We start from the raw sequence: 17,243 nt of genomic DNA, 5'->3' as shown, positions 1-17,243 counted from the left end.
AAAAAATATAAACAATTGGGCTTTACAGAAATACCCAATCTTAATATGGGCTTTACAGTACCCAAAAGCCCAAATAAAACTCATTTCAGAGATTTATTTTTTTTATATTTCTTCTAACGTTTTATAATTTATAAATTTCAATTTGTTATCAGCTTCCTTCTAAACAGTACGGAGGCAGCAACAATGGATTTCTTCGACGAAGACAGGCCTAGATTCGTCTTCCAATCTCGTCCTTCTTCTTCTTCTCACACGACGGAGGAAGAAGAAGAACCTAAAATCCCTAACAAGATCTTTATATCAATCTCCGTCGCTGTTTCTCTCATCATACTGTCTCTCTCCTTCTTCTACTTCGAATCCGAGCCTGCCAAATCGCTTCTCCTATGGCTTGCCCTCTCCTTCCTCGTCGGTCCTTTCGCTCCTAGCTCGATCACCGGTGGTAAGATTCGCGTCGGTTATGGCCAGATCTTGGAGCCAGAGCAGATCCATGATGAGTCATCGACTGATAACGAACGCGAATCGAGGAGGAAGTCTGTGAATAAACGATCTAAAGGGACGACGAAGCAAGACAATACGCCGGAGAATGCTTCTACGGTGACGGAAGCTTCGAGAAAAGTGGCGACTCCGCAGTCTAAGGAGAGTGGATCTGTGAATGAAACCAAAGATTGGAGTGAAGAAGAAATCGAGCTTTTGAAGAAGCAGTTGATTAAGCATCCAGCTGGTAAGCCTGGGAGATGGGAAGTGGTGGCTTCAGCGTTCGGAGGAAGATACAAGACAGAGAATGTGATCAAGAAAGCCAAAGAGATCGGAGAGAAGAAGATATATGAGAGTGATGATTATGCTCAGTTTCTGAAGAATAGGAAAGCTTCGGATCCTAGATTGGTTGACGAGGATTCTGGAGCTGGTGGTGATGATGATGATGAAGCTAATAAGGAAACTTGGAGTAATGGAGAAGACATTGCACTGCTCAATGCTCTGAAAGCTTTTCCTAAGGAAGCAGCTATGAGATGGGAGAAGATTGCAGCTGCTGTACCTGGGAAGACCAAGGCAGCTTGTATGAAGAGAGTTACTGAGCTTAAAAAAGGGTTTAGGAGCTCCAAAACTCCAGCCAATTAGCTAGAGGAGAAGGAAGCCAATGAGGTAATTGATTGAATAAGCTTTTACTCTTTACTATATGAAACAACATGAAGCCATAAGAGCCTAATTGTAATTGCTACTTTGTTGCTGTATTGTATAATCTTCCTAGGCTTAGTGATATCTCCATTAATGTGAGTTACCTGGAAGTTGTTAAATTTTTTTATCTGGAGAGATCGACTTGATGAAAGACTGATAATAACATATTCTTTAGCTGATATTTCATAGGTTACTTATGATTTAGGGTTGCATAATAGGTAAATATTTGTTGATCTAGAATTGAGCAGAACTCTTTGGAAACTGGAGAGGTAGCTTGTAACGTGAGGAACCATAGAAATGAAGGTCTTGCCTCATGTTCTAGACGTTGGGGTCGCTTGCTTTTTGATCCACTGGTTATATGATTTACGGTTGCTAAAAAGACCCCATTGGTTTTCATGAAAGCTGTGTGTGCTATTTTTTCTATGAATCCCTGGCTTGCCTTTAGATCTGTTAGTTTCTGGTCAAAATTAAAGGATGGAATGTAATGCTTTGAAAAGAATAATACAATAAGCATAGTCTAATGGGTTTGGCTAAGGGGAAAGAGTCAAGGACTTAGCATGGAACTGTTGTAGGTTCGTAGTTTTTTTTTTTTTCAGTTAGTGATGTCTATCATTGTAGAAATTTATTGTTAGGCTAACGATCGGTTCACTTACACCTCCATGAACATTGCTAGTATTTTTTTTTGTTGGAGCAAACTATGTCTACTAGTGTCTTGTCAAATTTTGGAATGGGGTGTCATTGTTGAACAGAATTAGGCCAAAGGCAGACTCAACCGGGTTTGCTATGAGAAAATAGTATGGAGCATTATAAATTTAATCTGAAGAGTTCAGTCGATGAAATGCTAACAACATATATTTCTGATGTTTTATAGGTTACTTATAAAATACAGAAATAGGTTGCTTAACGTTATAGCTAAGTTGCTGCTCTAGAATTTAGATCTCTTTTCAGAACAGCCGAGTAATCATAGAAACTCTTGTGAACCGACTCATTGGGTTCTCTGGCTCATGTTGTTGAAGTTGGGGTGGCTTACTTTTTGATCCACTGGTTTATATGATGGATGGTTGGTCAAAGACTCTTCAGGCAATTTTTCCATGTTTCTTATATGTCATGTCAAACCCTACAGTTTCATGAAAGCTGTGTCCTAAATTCCTGCAGTTTCCTGGCTATCTTTTACTTCTGCTAGTTTTTGGTTAAATTTTGGTATGGAATAGGGTTATTTGAACAGAATAATCCACAAAAGCCATCTTTGGCTAGGGGAAAAGATGACATTAACGTGACATGGAACTAGTTTATGTTTATAGTAGTCTTTGGTTTAAGATGTAGAGTATAACTTGTAGAAATTTTATCCCTTCTGCTGAATGACGGTTTCACTTCACGAACTACTATAAAACCTCCTAGATCATTGTATTAGAATCTCCGAGTCCTCTGTCACATAAGATTCGATCTTTTGGGAAAGCGATATGCCTGCAATTGATTGTTTCTAAATTATTTTGGTATGCAGAATAAACCACATGTTTGATATAAGTATCAGATCAAACAGTGCTATACTCGCAAGTTGAATCCACAGAATCAAATAAAAATAGTCTTAAAAAGTAGCATATGCAGACGCAGTCTTTCTTACTGACATGAACTGGGTAATTAATGCAGGGTAGACATCTGTTTGGATTATGGCAAATACCATGAGAGGAAGAACAAACAGTTTTGCTGTCGCTACTTGATTGTATTGATACAAGATCCAGAAGTAATCAAGAGTTATGCAGGAAGTTTTCTTTAGAGACAAACAAGCAAGCATCTTAATATGCCAAAGATGAAATTAACATAGATTCATAAGTTATTCTTTACTTCGACCTTTGATTCGAATTACCAAACTTGGGCATCTGTGTATCCTTTTACTAGGGAAATATAAAAACAAATACCCTAAATCCACACTTAAATATTCATATATCAATTCAAAGGCTACGAATCCTAAGTCCCAAGTCCTAACTAGTAAGTGAAATTGTTACTTGATAGGTTTCCCTGGTTTCAGGCGAATAAATATTTATTTATAAATTCATATAGTGAAATTATTATTTTTGTTTTGTCCCAATGGTAGATGGGAATGGATTACAAATCTATACTAAATAAAAGTAGAACCTATAAGCTCGTTAAAGCGTCCACATAGGATTTTAAACATCCAATCGGAATTTGATATGTCACTAATTAACATTTTATAAATTTCCAGAATTTTCTAGATCTCAGAAATCACGATTAAGTGTGATAAATTGCCAAGATTTTATTCATTTTTACGCCTAAGAATATATAATTACGCCTAACAGTATATATTTTGTAACAATACATGGAACACTAAAAACTTTATTTAGGAAATTGTATAAATCATTGGAATATTCTCTTTAGAAGATATTTTTATGAATCTGTGTGTATTTATATAGTCCACGGATTAACCAATTAATCTATAACGTTTTTTTGTAACCAACCTATATTTAATGTATAACCTATTTTGTCACCAACTTATAAAATTATATAATTAAAAAAAAATGTATACTTCTATTTTATTATATAGGGGATTGAGAGGACCATTAAATCTCCAGGAGTGAATACATTCTCGACTTAGCATTACAAATCTACAGCGAATAAGAAACAACAATTTCATTTTCTGCCCACAAATTAAAGGGAAAATTACTAGTTTGACCCAAATTGAGCAGTTAATTGCTAGATTAGCTCCTAAAATTTGAGGGGTTAAAATCTGGAGAGCTCTTTACTCTCCAAGAAAGAAAAATTCTGAATACTCTTCATTAGTCTCCTCTACTCTAAGAAAGAAAAATTCTGAATACTCTTCATTAGTCTCCTCTACTCTCATACTTTTAATGAAAGTTTTAATTCCTAAATTTGCCCTTACCAAACCGATTGAAACCATTTCTTTAAACCAGTTTTTAATTGAATTGATTATATATAAAAAAAAATTGGGCTCCATCGTCGCTTCTTCTCCGTTCTCTCGCATCCAGTTTTCAATTATTGAAACTCAAGCTATCAAATCTACAAATCAGATATCCTTTTTTTCTACTACGTTTAGCTTAAATCCCTTTATATCCATAGAGTATTCAATCGATTTTGGGTTGCATTTGGAGAGATTTCATTTAGATTTGAAAATTGTGTTGATAATTAATGGATTTCATATTGGGTTGAGAACCATCTATTATGGCTCGATTAAGACATATGAATGGACTGTAGTGGCTGATCGTATGTAAATTAGTGTTCTTGGTTCGAAAATTTACTGGGTTTGCAAACATAATAAAATTAGAAAACTGAGTATAACTGTGAAAAAATGGTATAACTGAAATTTTGATATAACTGGTACAACTAATATTCCTATAGGTACAACTGGTATTTTATTATGTTCTAATTTAGTTTTAATTCTAATTTCTTAGGAAAAAACAGTGACCAACCTTTCGAACGCATAAACAGAAGCCATGGGAAAACTTGGATAGTTAGTTTCAGAGCGAGGGAGGTAGCCAATATAAGATTCAAGATTAGTGTAATTTTCGATGTAGTTGTACTCTATGATTTTGTACAACTGGGTAAAATTTGGTTTTGTAATGGTACAACTATACATGTATTTGCTCTCATTCCGTTTGTAAAACTTGGTACAACTAATATTACAACTACGACTATTTTTTAAAAAGTTACATATGTACTTTATTAACTGTAATTTGTCAGACAATGTTAAAAATCTTCATATTCACTTTATAAACTGAAATTGGTATGAAAAAGTTACTAAGAAAACATATTAAAAAATGATAGTCTTCACTAAATTTATTTGTATCCAAGAAATATCTTATAGTTTTACGATGACTTTCTTATTATTAACCCAATTGCATTGCAAAACACACAAAAATAAAGTCTTAACACATATGTTTGCATGAACAAATGGAGAATGTTATACAAATTAGTAAAAGCTTTGGTCCAACTGTAAAAATTTAGTTTAAATACAAGTATAACTGATTTATACACAAAAATCTCTAAAAGTACAACTATGTATAAGGTAGTACAACTTGAAAACTTGGAATAACTATGTTTGTTTTTGCGGCGCCACCTGGCAATTGTACTTATTATGCGGCGCCATATGGAATTTATGATGGCACAGTTTGACCAAATGTGGTTTGACCTCCTCTCTCCCCCATATTATTTAAGTTTTAAAATTTCATTTAAAACAAAAAATCATATTTTTTTTTTTGACAATAAGAATCATTTCCTATTTACGAGAGACAATGAGGACGAGAGAGAAAAAGATTTATGGGTTAGGTAATTATTATGATTAATAAAATTTCAGTTTAATTTTCGATTCTAGATTTTAAGATTCAATTCATCACTAGTTTGTACAACTGGTACAAATTGGTATAATTGTTCAACATGTTCATGATTATGAAGATCAAATTAACATGGAAAATTGATTCACATCTCTGGAGGTTTGAACTCGAGTAGAACCTCTCTAAAGTGATTGGAGTTATGCAATCACGCACGTGATTGGAGCATGGTGTTCTTAGATAAAGTTATACCAATTTGTACCAAGTTGTACATTTTTGTTTCTGAATTTTATAACTAACATCAGCATAGTTATACCAAATTTTACTTAGTTGTTCACGTTTTATAACTAATCAGTTTTTGCCACCACATCTTCTCCTTCTTTTCCATCTCCATCCTCTATGATTTATCAGGTTCAGAGAATTATATTGGGTTTGATTCGACTTTTCACCTAAGTTAGGTTCTCTGTTCTCGTCACTACTCTCTTCCACAAACCTTCAAACAAAATTGATTAGCACTTCCATTCACTTTGGATTCTACAGAATTGTAATGAACAGAGTTGACAAAAATTCTATACATAAATTTTCTAATTTCAGTCAAATTATTTACATAATTTCCCTTATTTCAATCGAATTCTACACAGTCAAAAATAAGAAATCGATTTCAACTTACAGAAAATTGGATTTGTTCAAAGTTATACACAAAATCGAGAAGAATAAGTTGATTTCAATTACAAAAATTTGGCTTGTTCGTGATTGTACCAAATAGAAGGAAGAAGAAGAATTTGGTGTTGTTTGTGGCTCATAGGTCGTGTGGCTCGATGAGTAATAAACATAATTTGTAGAGGGTTTCAGAGTCTTTTACTTATTTTCTAATTTAAAATAAATGAAAACAAAATTATTTTTTATAACAAGAGTATATGAGACTAATCTTTGGAGAGTAGAGAGCTCTCCAGATTTTAACCCAATTTGAGGGTCAGTTGGATTAGTTTCATACCGAAAATACCCTTTTTTGTTTTGTTAGAAAAAGTCAATATTACCCTTTGATGTGACTCGGAGACACGGTCACGTTCGGTTACGGTACGGTCGCCGCTTGAGCTCTTGGCCAACTTTCAAACGGAAGAACTTTCCTCGGCAAAGGTCCTGGGCTTCAGATCTAGGAAAGAATCAAGCGAGGAAAACAGAGTTTGAAGGAATTCAAACGGGACGTTAGGGAGATACATCGAGGAGCCACGGACGGAACGATCGGATGGTACTGATGCAGAACGAGCGAGCGAGCGGTTGCGATGGAACGATGGTGGAGACGAGTTGAAATGATTTAGTGGAGAACTCGAGAACTTATGAAAGAGGACTCGAGGTTGCGAAGGGGAAAAATTGGAAAACGAAGTGAGGGGGAAATACGAATGGATCGAGAGACGACACAAGAGGTTTGGCTCTCCTCTTGATACGGTCTCTAACAAGGCCGAACCCGGTTCGAGGCTTGTTAGGATTTTCTCAAGGTTCAATCCCGGATTGAAGAAAGAGAAGAGTGAGACAAGTTTCAAGAATGTCTCTTGAAGAAAAGTTTTAATTTCATACAAGTCTAAAGAAGGAACAAGGGCTAGGTCTAGATAGGAGCTTAAGGACACGCGGATTCATCTTGATCCGCACATCGTCCTTTTGACGTGTCCCTTTTACAAAGAGAACACATCGCCACCTTTTGACTAACACGCTTAGCCACAAACACTCTCCAACGTTCATAAGGATCAAAAGAGAATATTCTCAAGTTCAAAATTAAACCAAAAATAGAGGGAAAGAGAGATAACCGCCTTGGCCTTGCGCGTGAAGAAACTTAGCCTTTAGGCATTTTTCGTTTAGCTCCATGCCTCGTTAAAACCTTCTCCGGTAAACCCATTGGGACAAACCTGGAGTGAGGAAAAAGAGTACACTTCCTTGCTTAACGACTTGATCGTCTTCACTCTTGGGTAAGAGTGAAGACTAAGCAGACTGAGCCTTCGGAGTCTTCATGGGATGGCTGAAGTTGGACGAAAGTTCGGACAAATAGGTTGAGCCGCTGCTTGGCCGCCTTTGCTGAGCTCTTGAAACGTGTGGTGGCTCCGGGAAGGATTGTTGGAGCTTTGGCCGCGTCTAAAGAGGTTGCCCTGGTCGCCTCTGGCGTGTCTTGGTCTTCTTGGCCGAGGTCGCGTCCTGCGATCACATCATTCCCTCCCCCTTGAAAAGGTTTTGTCCCCAAAACATCTTCGTCTTCACCTACATCAAACGGAACGAGGTCAGTGACATTAAAGAGGTAGACGTACCAAACTCACCTGGAAGCTCGAGTCGGTAGGCGTTGTCGTTGATCCTCTCGATGACTCGGAATGGGCCGTCTCCTCGCGGGCTGAGCTTGTCCTTGCGTTTTTGCTGGAACCTCTCCGGCCTTAAGTGTAACCAGACCCAATCACCAGGCTTGAACAACATCGGTTTATGTCCCCAGTTGAGAAAGAGCGCGTACAGCTTGTTCCTTCGTTCTATATTGGCTTGAACCTCCTCGTGTAATGCCTTGACCATTTCGGCTCTCGCAGCTCCGTCTTGATTCTCGGCTTTGTTTGGTGGTATAGGGAGGAGATCTAGTGGCGTCAATGGCTTGAACCCGTATGCGACCTCGAACAGAGACCTTTTCGTGGCCGAATGCACCGCTTGATTGTACGCGAACTCGATGATCGGGATGCACTCGAGCCAGGAGTCTTTATTGCTTGCGATAGCTGTGCGGAGTAAGGCGCCTATTGATCTGTTGACGACCTCCGTTTGGCCGTCGGTCTGAGGGTGAGCCGCGGTGGAGTAGAGGAGCTTCGTCCCGAGCTATTGCCAAATAGTGCGCCAGAAGTGGCCAAGAAACTTGGGATCCCGATCGGATATGATGGTCCGCGGAACGCCATGAAGCCTTATGGCCTGACTAAAGAAAAAATTCGCCAATTGCACAGCATCATTGTTCTTGTGGCATGGGATGAAGTGAGCCATCTTCGAGAACCTATCAACAACCACCATGATACTATCTCTATGCACCAAAAGGGGTAGGCCGAGGATGAAATCCATGGAGGGATCGATCCATGGCGCGGTGGACACGGGCAAGGGCATGTAAAGGCCATGCGGGTGAGTTGTCGACTTGGAGGTGCGACAAACAGTGCAACGGCCGACGTGCTTCTCCACCATACTTTGCATCTTTGGCCAGGAAAAATGCTCCTTGAGCACGGCCAAGGTCTTGGTGATGCCAAAATGCCCGCTAAACCTCCACTATGAGCTTCTCGAACAAGCAACTCCCGGATAGATCCATTTGGTATGCACAGCCGTCGACCTCTGAACAGGAACCCCTCGTGAAGGTAGAACTCGGTGTAGATTCCCTTCCCATGGTTCTGGAAGCAATCTCCAAATTCAGCATCTCCCGCATAGGCATCCTTGATGCTTTCAAAACCCAACACTCGTGTGTCCATTGTGGTGATCAGTGCGTGCCGCCTTGATAAGGCGTCGGCGACTACGTTCTCCTTGCCTTTATTGTATTTAATGATGTAGGGGAACGACTCAATGAACTCCAACCACTTCGCATGACGTCTCTTGAGGTTTGTCTGACCGCGGAGATGCTTTAGAGTTTCGTGATCAGTATGAATCACGAACTCTCTTGCCAATAGATAGTGTTGCCAAACCTCCATGGCACAAACGAGGGCGTATAACTCCTTGTCATACGTAGGGTAGTTAAGCGTAGCTCCACTAAGCTTCTCACTAAAATATGCCACCGGTTTGCCTCCTTGAGTCAAGACAGCTCCGACCCCGACTCCCGATGCATCGCACTCAACTTCAAAAGTTTTGTTGAAGTTGGGCAGGGTAAGCAATGGTGCGTTAGTGAGACGTTTCTTAAGTTCAGCGAACGCCTTGTCTTGTTCCTCGACCCAGTGGAACTCGCTGTTCTTCTTGATCACCGAGGTAAGAGGCGCAGCCACGGTGCTGAAGTCTTTCACGAACCGCTGGTAGAAACTCGCTAGGCCGTGGAACGATCGGATTTGAGTGATGTTCGTTGGTGTAGGCCATTCCTCGATCGCGCGAACCTTCTCCTCGTCCACCTTAAGACCCTGCGAGGAAACAACAAAGCCTAGGAAGACCAACTGATCAGCAGCGAACACGCACTTTTTCAAGTTTGCGTAGAGTTGCTCTTCGCGGAGAGTAAACAACACCGAATTCAAATGCTCAACATGCTCGGATAAGTTCGAACTATAGACAAGTATGTCATCAAAGTAAACAACTACGAACTTGTTAATAAACGACCTTAACACATGATTCATAAGACGCATAAAAATAGAGGGGGCGTTAGAAAGACCGATTGGCATTACCAGCCATTCGTACAAACCCTGTTTTGTTTTGAAGGCCGTCTTCCACTCGTCGCCCTCTTTCATACGAACTTGATGGTAGCCGCTCTTCAAGTTGATCTTCGAGAAGATGCTGGCGCCACTAAGCTCGTCTAGCATGTCATCGAGGCGTGGGATGGGGTGGCGGTATTTGATGGTGATGTTGTTGACGGCTCGACAGTCAACGCACATTCTCCATGATCCATCTTTCTTCGGGACTAGGAGCACTGGAACGGCACACGGGCTCAAGCTCTCTCGAACGTAGCCTTGCGCCATGAGCTACTTGACTTGTCGTTCAAGCTCCTTCGCCTCTTCGGGGTTGACACGGTAGGCTGGTCGGTTGGGAAGCTATGCGCCTGGAATGAGGTCAATCTGGTGCTCAATGCCTCTGATCGGTGGTAAGCCTTCTGGAAGCTCCTCCGGGAACATGTCGGCGTAGCGTTTGAGGACGTCGCGGATCACCTCCGGTAAGGCATCTAGTGAACCTTCGAGACCTGAAAGCAACACATCTCGAAATACCATCAATAACACTTGGGCTGAGTCCTTAAGGGACTTTCTAACATCACCATACTGACATAGGAAATTCTTTTTGTCGTTCGAATCTTTAGACAACTTGTCTTGCATTTCATGAACTTGCGTGGGGCTCAAGGGTTTCAAGCAAATACGTTTGTTATCATGAACGAAAAAGTATTGGTTAGAGTGTCCGCAATGCGTGGTGCGTTTATCAAACTGCCATGGACGCCCCAATAGGAGGTGGCTAGCTTGCATTGGCACTACATCACATAGGACTTGATCCTTATATGGGCTGACACTGATTGGGACCGTGACATGTTCCTTTACATGGATCACGGTCTTATCATTTAACCATCTCAAGCGGTAAGGACGGGGGTGGTTTGTGGTTTCAAGAGAAAGTTTCTTGACAAGACTGGAACTTGCCACGTTAGTGCAAGAACCTCCGTCTATTATCAAGCCACAAACGCGACCACTTACAGTGCATCTCATGTGGAAGATGTTGTCGTGTTGGTTGGCGTCGTCAGTCGCTACGCTGGCGTTCAAGATGCAGCGTATCATTAGCAGTTCTCCAACCTGGGGCTCCGCAATAGCTTCTTCCAGCTCGGCTTCTCCTCGCACATTCACCTCAGTGGCCTCATCGTCGGACTCGATCTCGCTGGCCTCGGTCAGTATCATCGTCCGTGCGTTCGGACAGTCACGAGCGTAGTGGCCTCTCCCTTGACACTTGAAACACATAATGTCACGGCTCCGGACGTCGGTGGTGTTGCGTCGCGGATCTTGGCGCTCATTGGTGGCCGGCTCCCTTGGTTTAAATCTCGAGTCCGCAATAGTCGCCTTTGGCTTCTCTAGCAATCGGTTCGATGGCGATGCGTTAGGAGTCCAATTCGTAACTCCTTGAGTTCGGCCACGAGGCGCAGAGGCGCTCTTCTTCTTGATTTGAGTCTCAATTTGCACCGAGAGATGCAAAAACTCTTCAAAGGAAAGATAGGGTTGGCGCTCGACCTTGCGCACAATGCGTTCTTGCAATCCATCCAAGAACTGAGCCATGAGTGATTCTTCGGAGTCATCGACTTGCAATCAGTTGCGCAAGTGTTCAAACTCTTCGTAATACTCCTCCACGTTTCGTGTGCCTTGCGTAAGTCGCTGAAACTTCTTCTGGAGCTCGCGGTGATGGTATGGAGGCAAGTAGCGCCTTCGCATTTCCGCTTTCAAGAACTCCTAAACAGTGATAGGTCAGTCGCGGTTGCATCGTTTCTCAGCCTCGAGTCGATCCCACCAGGTAAGAGCGTGATCAGTGAATTGTGCCACCGCGTATTGGACCTTTCGCAGCTCCGGATAGGCATGACACGAGTATAAGTGATCCATACGGTTCTCCCATTCAAGATAGGCCTCGGGGTCTGACTTGCCCGCGAACGTGGGTGGAATCATCTTGTGGTTCGGCTCGTGGCATCTTGGAGCTTCATCGTCTTGATCATCATAGCGTGTCATCGTCTAGGCCTCGGTTCAAAGTCCTCATCGGATTGATCGCTCGCCGGCTCTCGTCATGGTTGCCTAGCGGGAGACGGTTGGCAAGTTGCTCTAGACCGGTGCGTAATGCGACGAGGGTGACGCCAATCTCTAGAGGCGCTGGTGGAACTTCTTCGGCCATCGTACGGACTGGTCGTTGGTGACGTGGTGCGGCTTTGCGGTGAAACTTTGAATTTAAACCTTGCAAAAAGAATAATCACAAAAGTAAACACACGTGAGTCTAACTCGTTCAAGAGGACCACACAAAACTTTGTTTCACCAACAATGATTGAAAACAGCTATGACACATTCAAACCTATGACTAAAACAAATAAAGCAAAAGTATAAGTAAAAGTGCAAGACGACAAGACTACTTTATGGCCGGAAAAAAAACACGTAAACAAGAACACGCTCCTAACTTTATCGATCTAAAAGTAGTCTCACAAGAACAAGAACGAATAGAGATATGAACACGAAGAACAAACTCGCAATCTAACAACCTAGTAAAACGAAGAACAACCCCAAACATACACCAATTTAAACCAAACAAACAACGAGTCCTATGGAACTAAAAGACGCAAACTTTGCTATTAAAAACTCAAAGCTCTGGAAATAAGAGAGTTCTGGAAAGAAACAACCTCGTAGGAGCTTTGAAGCTCTGATACCAAGCTGATGTGACCCGGAGACGCGGTCACGTTACGGTTGCGGTACGGTCGTGGCTTGAGCTCTCGGCCAACTTTTAAACGGAAGAACTTTCCTCGGCAAAGGTCCTAGGCTTCGGATCTAGGAAAGAATCAAGCGAGGGAAACAGAGTTTGAAGGAATTCAAACGGGCCGTTAGGGAGATACGTCGAGGAGCCACGGACGGAACGATCGGATGGTACGGATGCGGAACGAGCGAGAGAGCGGTTGCGATGGAACGATGGTGGAGACGAGTTGAAATGATTTAGTGGAGAACTTGAGAACTTATGAAAGAGGACTCGAGGTTGCGAAGGGGAAAAAATGGGAAAACGAAGTGAGGGAGAAATACAAATGGATCGAGAGACGACACAAGAGGTTTGGCTCTCCTCTTGATACGGTCTCTAACAAGGCCGAACCCGGTTCGAGGCTTGTTAGGATTTTCTCAAGATTCAATCCCGGATTGAAGAAAGAGAAGAGTGAGATAAGTTTCAAGAATCTCTCTTGAAGAAAAGTTTTAATTTCATACAAGTCTAAAGAAGGAACAAGGGCTAGGTCTAGATAGGAGCTTAAGGACACGCGGATTCATCTTGATCCACACATCGTCCTTTTGACGTGTCCCTTTTACAAAGAGAACACATCGCCACCTTTTGACTAACACACTTAGCTACAAACACTCTCCAACGTTCATAAGGATCAAAAGAGAATATTCTCAAGTTCAAAATTAAACCAAAAATAGAGGGAAAGAGAGATAACCGCCTTGGCCTTGCACGTGAAGCAACTTAGCCTCTAGGCGTTTTGCGTTTAGCTCCATGCCTCGTTAAATCCTTCTCCGGTAAACCCATTGGGACAAACCCGGAGTGAGGAAATAGAGTACACTTCCTTGCTTAACGACTTAATCGTCTTCACCCTTGGGTAAGAGTGAAGACTAAGCGGACTGAGCCTTCGGAGTCTTCATGGGATGGCTGAAGTTGGATGAAAGTTCGGACAAATAGGTTGAGCTGCTGCTTGGCCACCTTTGCTGAGCTCTTGGAACGTGTGGTGGCTCCGGGAAGGATTGTTGGAGCCTTGGCCGCGTCTGAAGAGGTTGCCCTGGTCGCATCCGGCGCGTCTTGGTCTTCTTGGCCGAGGTCGCGTCCTGCGATCACATCACCCTTGGTTAAAAATTCCTGCAATTTCGTTTTTTTTTTTTTTTTTTTTTTTTTATAAAAGTCTGCCATACAAATAATGGCAGATTAATTTGTAAGTGGCAGATTTATTGTCGATGGCAGTTTTTTTTTGATAGACTTATTTTAGATGGCAGATTAATTTGCAGAGTTTGACGGCAGATTTGTTTTCTATGGCAGATATATTTGAAGTGTGTAACGACAAATTTTTTATGAACAGCAGATTTTTGTAACGCGACAGACTTATTTATAAAGTCATGACAGATTTTCATTGTTTTAGTCAAATTTCTTAGAATTTTGTGGCAGTTTTTTTATGATTGTTGTAACAGTTTTATTTTTCACTTAAAAAATCTGTCACATTGCGATAGATTTATAAACGTAAAAATAATTGCTAGTTTGACATCTAGTGGTGATAGATTATTTTAAAGTTATGACTGATTTTTGGATTGAAGGAAAATATGTTGTTTGATAACAGATTTTCGAAAGTCTTTTTAAAATTGCTATATTGACCCACATGCACAATGTACGTTATGGTAGATTTTCTTATGTTATGACAGTTTTTTTTTTCCTACTAAAAAATCTGCTGCTTGATAACAGATTTATTATATATAAATACAATGATAACAGATTTGTTTTTTGTTGATATAGTGACAGCAAATTTGTTATCTGTAATGACAAATCTATTATTTCGAGTTTGATAACAGATTTTTTTATAACAGGTTTTTTTTCAGGGTAATGACAGATTTATTAGTGCCTTTTGTGACATATTTTTTTTTTAAGTTAAGCGACATAATTTTGTAGCAGTTGCCATATATGGCGAGAATCTAGGGTTTACCTTATTTTTTCTCATTTGTATCGTGCCTCCCCTCCCCCTATATCGACTGAAATTTTTTTCTCTTTTGGGTTCATCTTATTTTTCCATAAATTCCTTCTTCCTCCTCTCCAATGTGGATTTAATCATGCTTTCTTTCCTTTTGGGGTTCATAATCGACTTCTCTATTATTTTCCTTTTAAGGTGGTTTTTTTTTCATCCCTTCCTTCACGTTTAAGAGTGATCGTTACACAACCAAGAGAATATGAAGCAGGTGATTCTTTGTGGTAATTGGATCTTTGACAACAACAAATGGTTGTTTGTTGTTGATAATGAAAGGGGTTCACAAATTCTACAATGTAATGATCAAAGCAGATTTGATGATTGCATTGGAATGGTATATGAGGATTATAGGCTGGATAACAAGGTATTTGATGTTGTCTTGAGTTACAAGATCTCGAAGAGGTTATTGCAGAATTTACCCGGTGATACACCACCAGTTATTATTGATAATTCTCGTCAGTTGCACACTTTTCTGGGACAATTGGAAAGGGTTACAGGTCGACTTTGTGTTGAAGTGAAGAAGAAAATACAGACTGATTTGAATCACAAAGGTACGAAACGAGGAAGAGATGAAAATGATCAGGTTGGAGAAGAGTATCTTGATATGGCCAGCAACACAAATGAAGAAGAGATGGATGAAGATGATAGTAGATTTGATTATTGTGATGATTCTGACGGAACAGATTCTGAAGATGAGAAGTTTACCTTGTATGGAATTCCACCAGAAGAAGAGGATCATAAATTGCCAATGAAGAAAAGGAGTTCATCTTTTTATATTGAAGAAAATAAGGAACCTGTTGACGTCTCAAAAGTAGACTTGTCTTCTGTGAATTTGGCTGTTGGGCAAATCTATGATACAAAGGAGCACCTAGAAACACGGTTGAAGATACTAACCTTGGTACAAAGGTTTGATTATTTTGTTTACAAATCGAGACCAACACTATTGATTGTCAAGTGTTGGGTTAAAGGATGCAAGTGGAGGGTAAGAGCTGCAACATTAAATCACTTTCCAAAGTTTGAGGTGCGTGTGTTTATTTCAGCATATACATGTTCTGTAACAGAGTGCTCTACACGTGCCCGACAAGCAGATCATCATATTGTAGGAGAGTTGTACAAAGACTTTGTTGGTGGAGTTGGTCCCAAAGTACTGCCAATGCATGTTGCTGAAGCGTTAAATAAATGCTTTCGAATCAAGGTATAATTTTTCCATTTAGTTAGCATTATTTCGATTATTTTGTTTAGCATTAGCATTATTCTGTTTTTTTTTTCACAACAATGAAAAAAAATATTTGTTGATGATAGATGGATTATTGGAAAGCATATCAAACGTTAAGGCATGCTCGCGAGTTGGTCAGGGGTAGTCCAGAGAGTGGTTATGAGCAGCTTCCTACATATTTGTATATGATAAAAAGGGCAAATCCTGGAACTTTTACACAGCTCGATGTTAATGAAGCTAAAAGATTTAAGTACTGTTTTCTAGCATTTGGTGCAAGCATACATGGATTTCCGTTTTTGAGGAAAGTGGTTGTTGTGGATGGTACTTTTTTACAAGGAAAATACTTAGGGACACTATTGACAGCAACAGCTCAAGATGGCAATTTTCAGATTTTTCCTATTGCTTTCGCCGTGGTTGATACATAGAATGATGAATCATGGGAATGCCTTTTCAAGCAACTCAGCTGTGTGATACCTGATGATGAAAGCCTTTCCATTATTTCTGATAGGCACAAATCAATTGGGAAAGCTATTAAAAAGGTTTATCCGAAGTCTAGTAGGGGAATATGCACATACCATATGTACAAGAATATTTTGGTTCGGTTTAAAGGTCGAGCAGAATTTGCTTTGGTTAAAAAGGCGGCAAATGCTTTTAGACTGATCAACTTTCAAACCACATTTGATCAGATAGAAGCCATGAATCCAACACTACATGAGTACCTCGTGTACATTTCCCAGGTGATAGGTACAACTTTGCTTACAAGCAACATTGCAGAATCAATGAATAAGGTCATGTCACATGATAGGAGATTTCCTATTGTACAACTATTGGAAGAAATAAGGTCCATGATGACTAGGTGGTTTTCAGATAGAAGGACTGATGCATTGAAGATGACAACAGACTTGACTCGTGGTGTAGAGAAAATTCTCCAGGTCTGTTCGTTTTCATCCTTTCTTAGCAAGTGGAACATCTCTGCATGTTGTCAATTTGAAAGATAAAAAGTGTACGTGTCGCAAGTTTGACTTGGAGAAACTCCCTTGTGCACATGCAATTGTGGCCGGTGAATTCAGAAACATTTCTCGCATTTCAATGAGTCATCCTTATTATCGGAAACACTACATTCACGCTTCCTACGAGAATGCCATCATGCCAAGGGAGCTTGATAAATCTGTTCCTGGACATGTGATAACGAAGGTATGTAGACCACCGATTCCAAACAACAACCAGGTAGACCAAAGAATTCAAGAATCAAATCGGCATTGGAAATTGCAATGGAAAAGAAGAAGCCAGGAAAACAATACACATGTGGTAATTACAACCAAGTAGGACATAATCGCAAGACATGTACTCTATAATTTCCTAGTTTTTGTTATCTTCCCAAGTTCTCTTTATATTTTTGTTGAAAATGACGATGCTTTCATTGACATAGAACTCTTTTTAGTTCAAAGTT

General features: G+C 40.4%; 2 protein-coding genes across 2 annotated transcripts; both read left to right on the top strand.

Moving 5' to 3' along the window:
• Positions 1-104: 104 nt before the first annotated feature.
• Positions 105-3,092, top strand: LOC104771767 (transcription factor MAMYB). The gene is made up of 2 exons (XM_010496343.3): positions 105-1,137; positions 2,818-3,092. The coding sequence occupies exon 1, from the start codon at positions 184-186 to the stop codon at positions 1,111-1,113; it is 930 nt and encodes a 309-aa protein (XP_010494645.2). The 5' UTR covers positions 105-183; the 3' UTR covers positions 1,114-1,137; positions 2,818-3,092.
• Positions 3,093-14,779: 11,687 nt separating this feature from the next.
• LOC104772855 (uncharacterized) lies at positions 14,780-17,234 on the top strand. The gene is made up of 6 exons (XM_087504098.1): positions 14,780-15,128; positions 15,261-15,772; positions 15,880-16,101; positions 16,219-16,725; positions 16,811-16,987; positions 17,223-17,234. Exons 1-6 carry the CDS (start codon positions 14,780-14,782, stop codon positions 17,232-17,234), a joined length of 1,779 nt encoding a protein of 592 aa, XP_087360224.1.
• Positions 17,235-17,243: the final 9 nt, after the last annotated feature.

The sequence above is a fragment of the Camelina sativa genome, chromosome 20, assembly GCF_030686135.1.
Source record: "Camelina sativa cultivar CO46 ecotype springtype chromosome 20, ASM3068613v1".
Lineage (NCBI taxonomy): Eukaryota > Viridiplantae > Streptophyta > Magnoliopsida > Brassicales > Brassicaceae > Camelina > Camelina sativa.
This window is presented reverse-complemented; position numbering and strand designations above follow the sequence as displayed.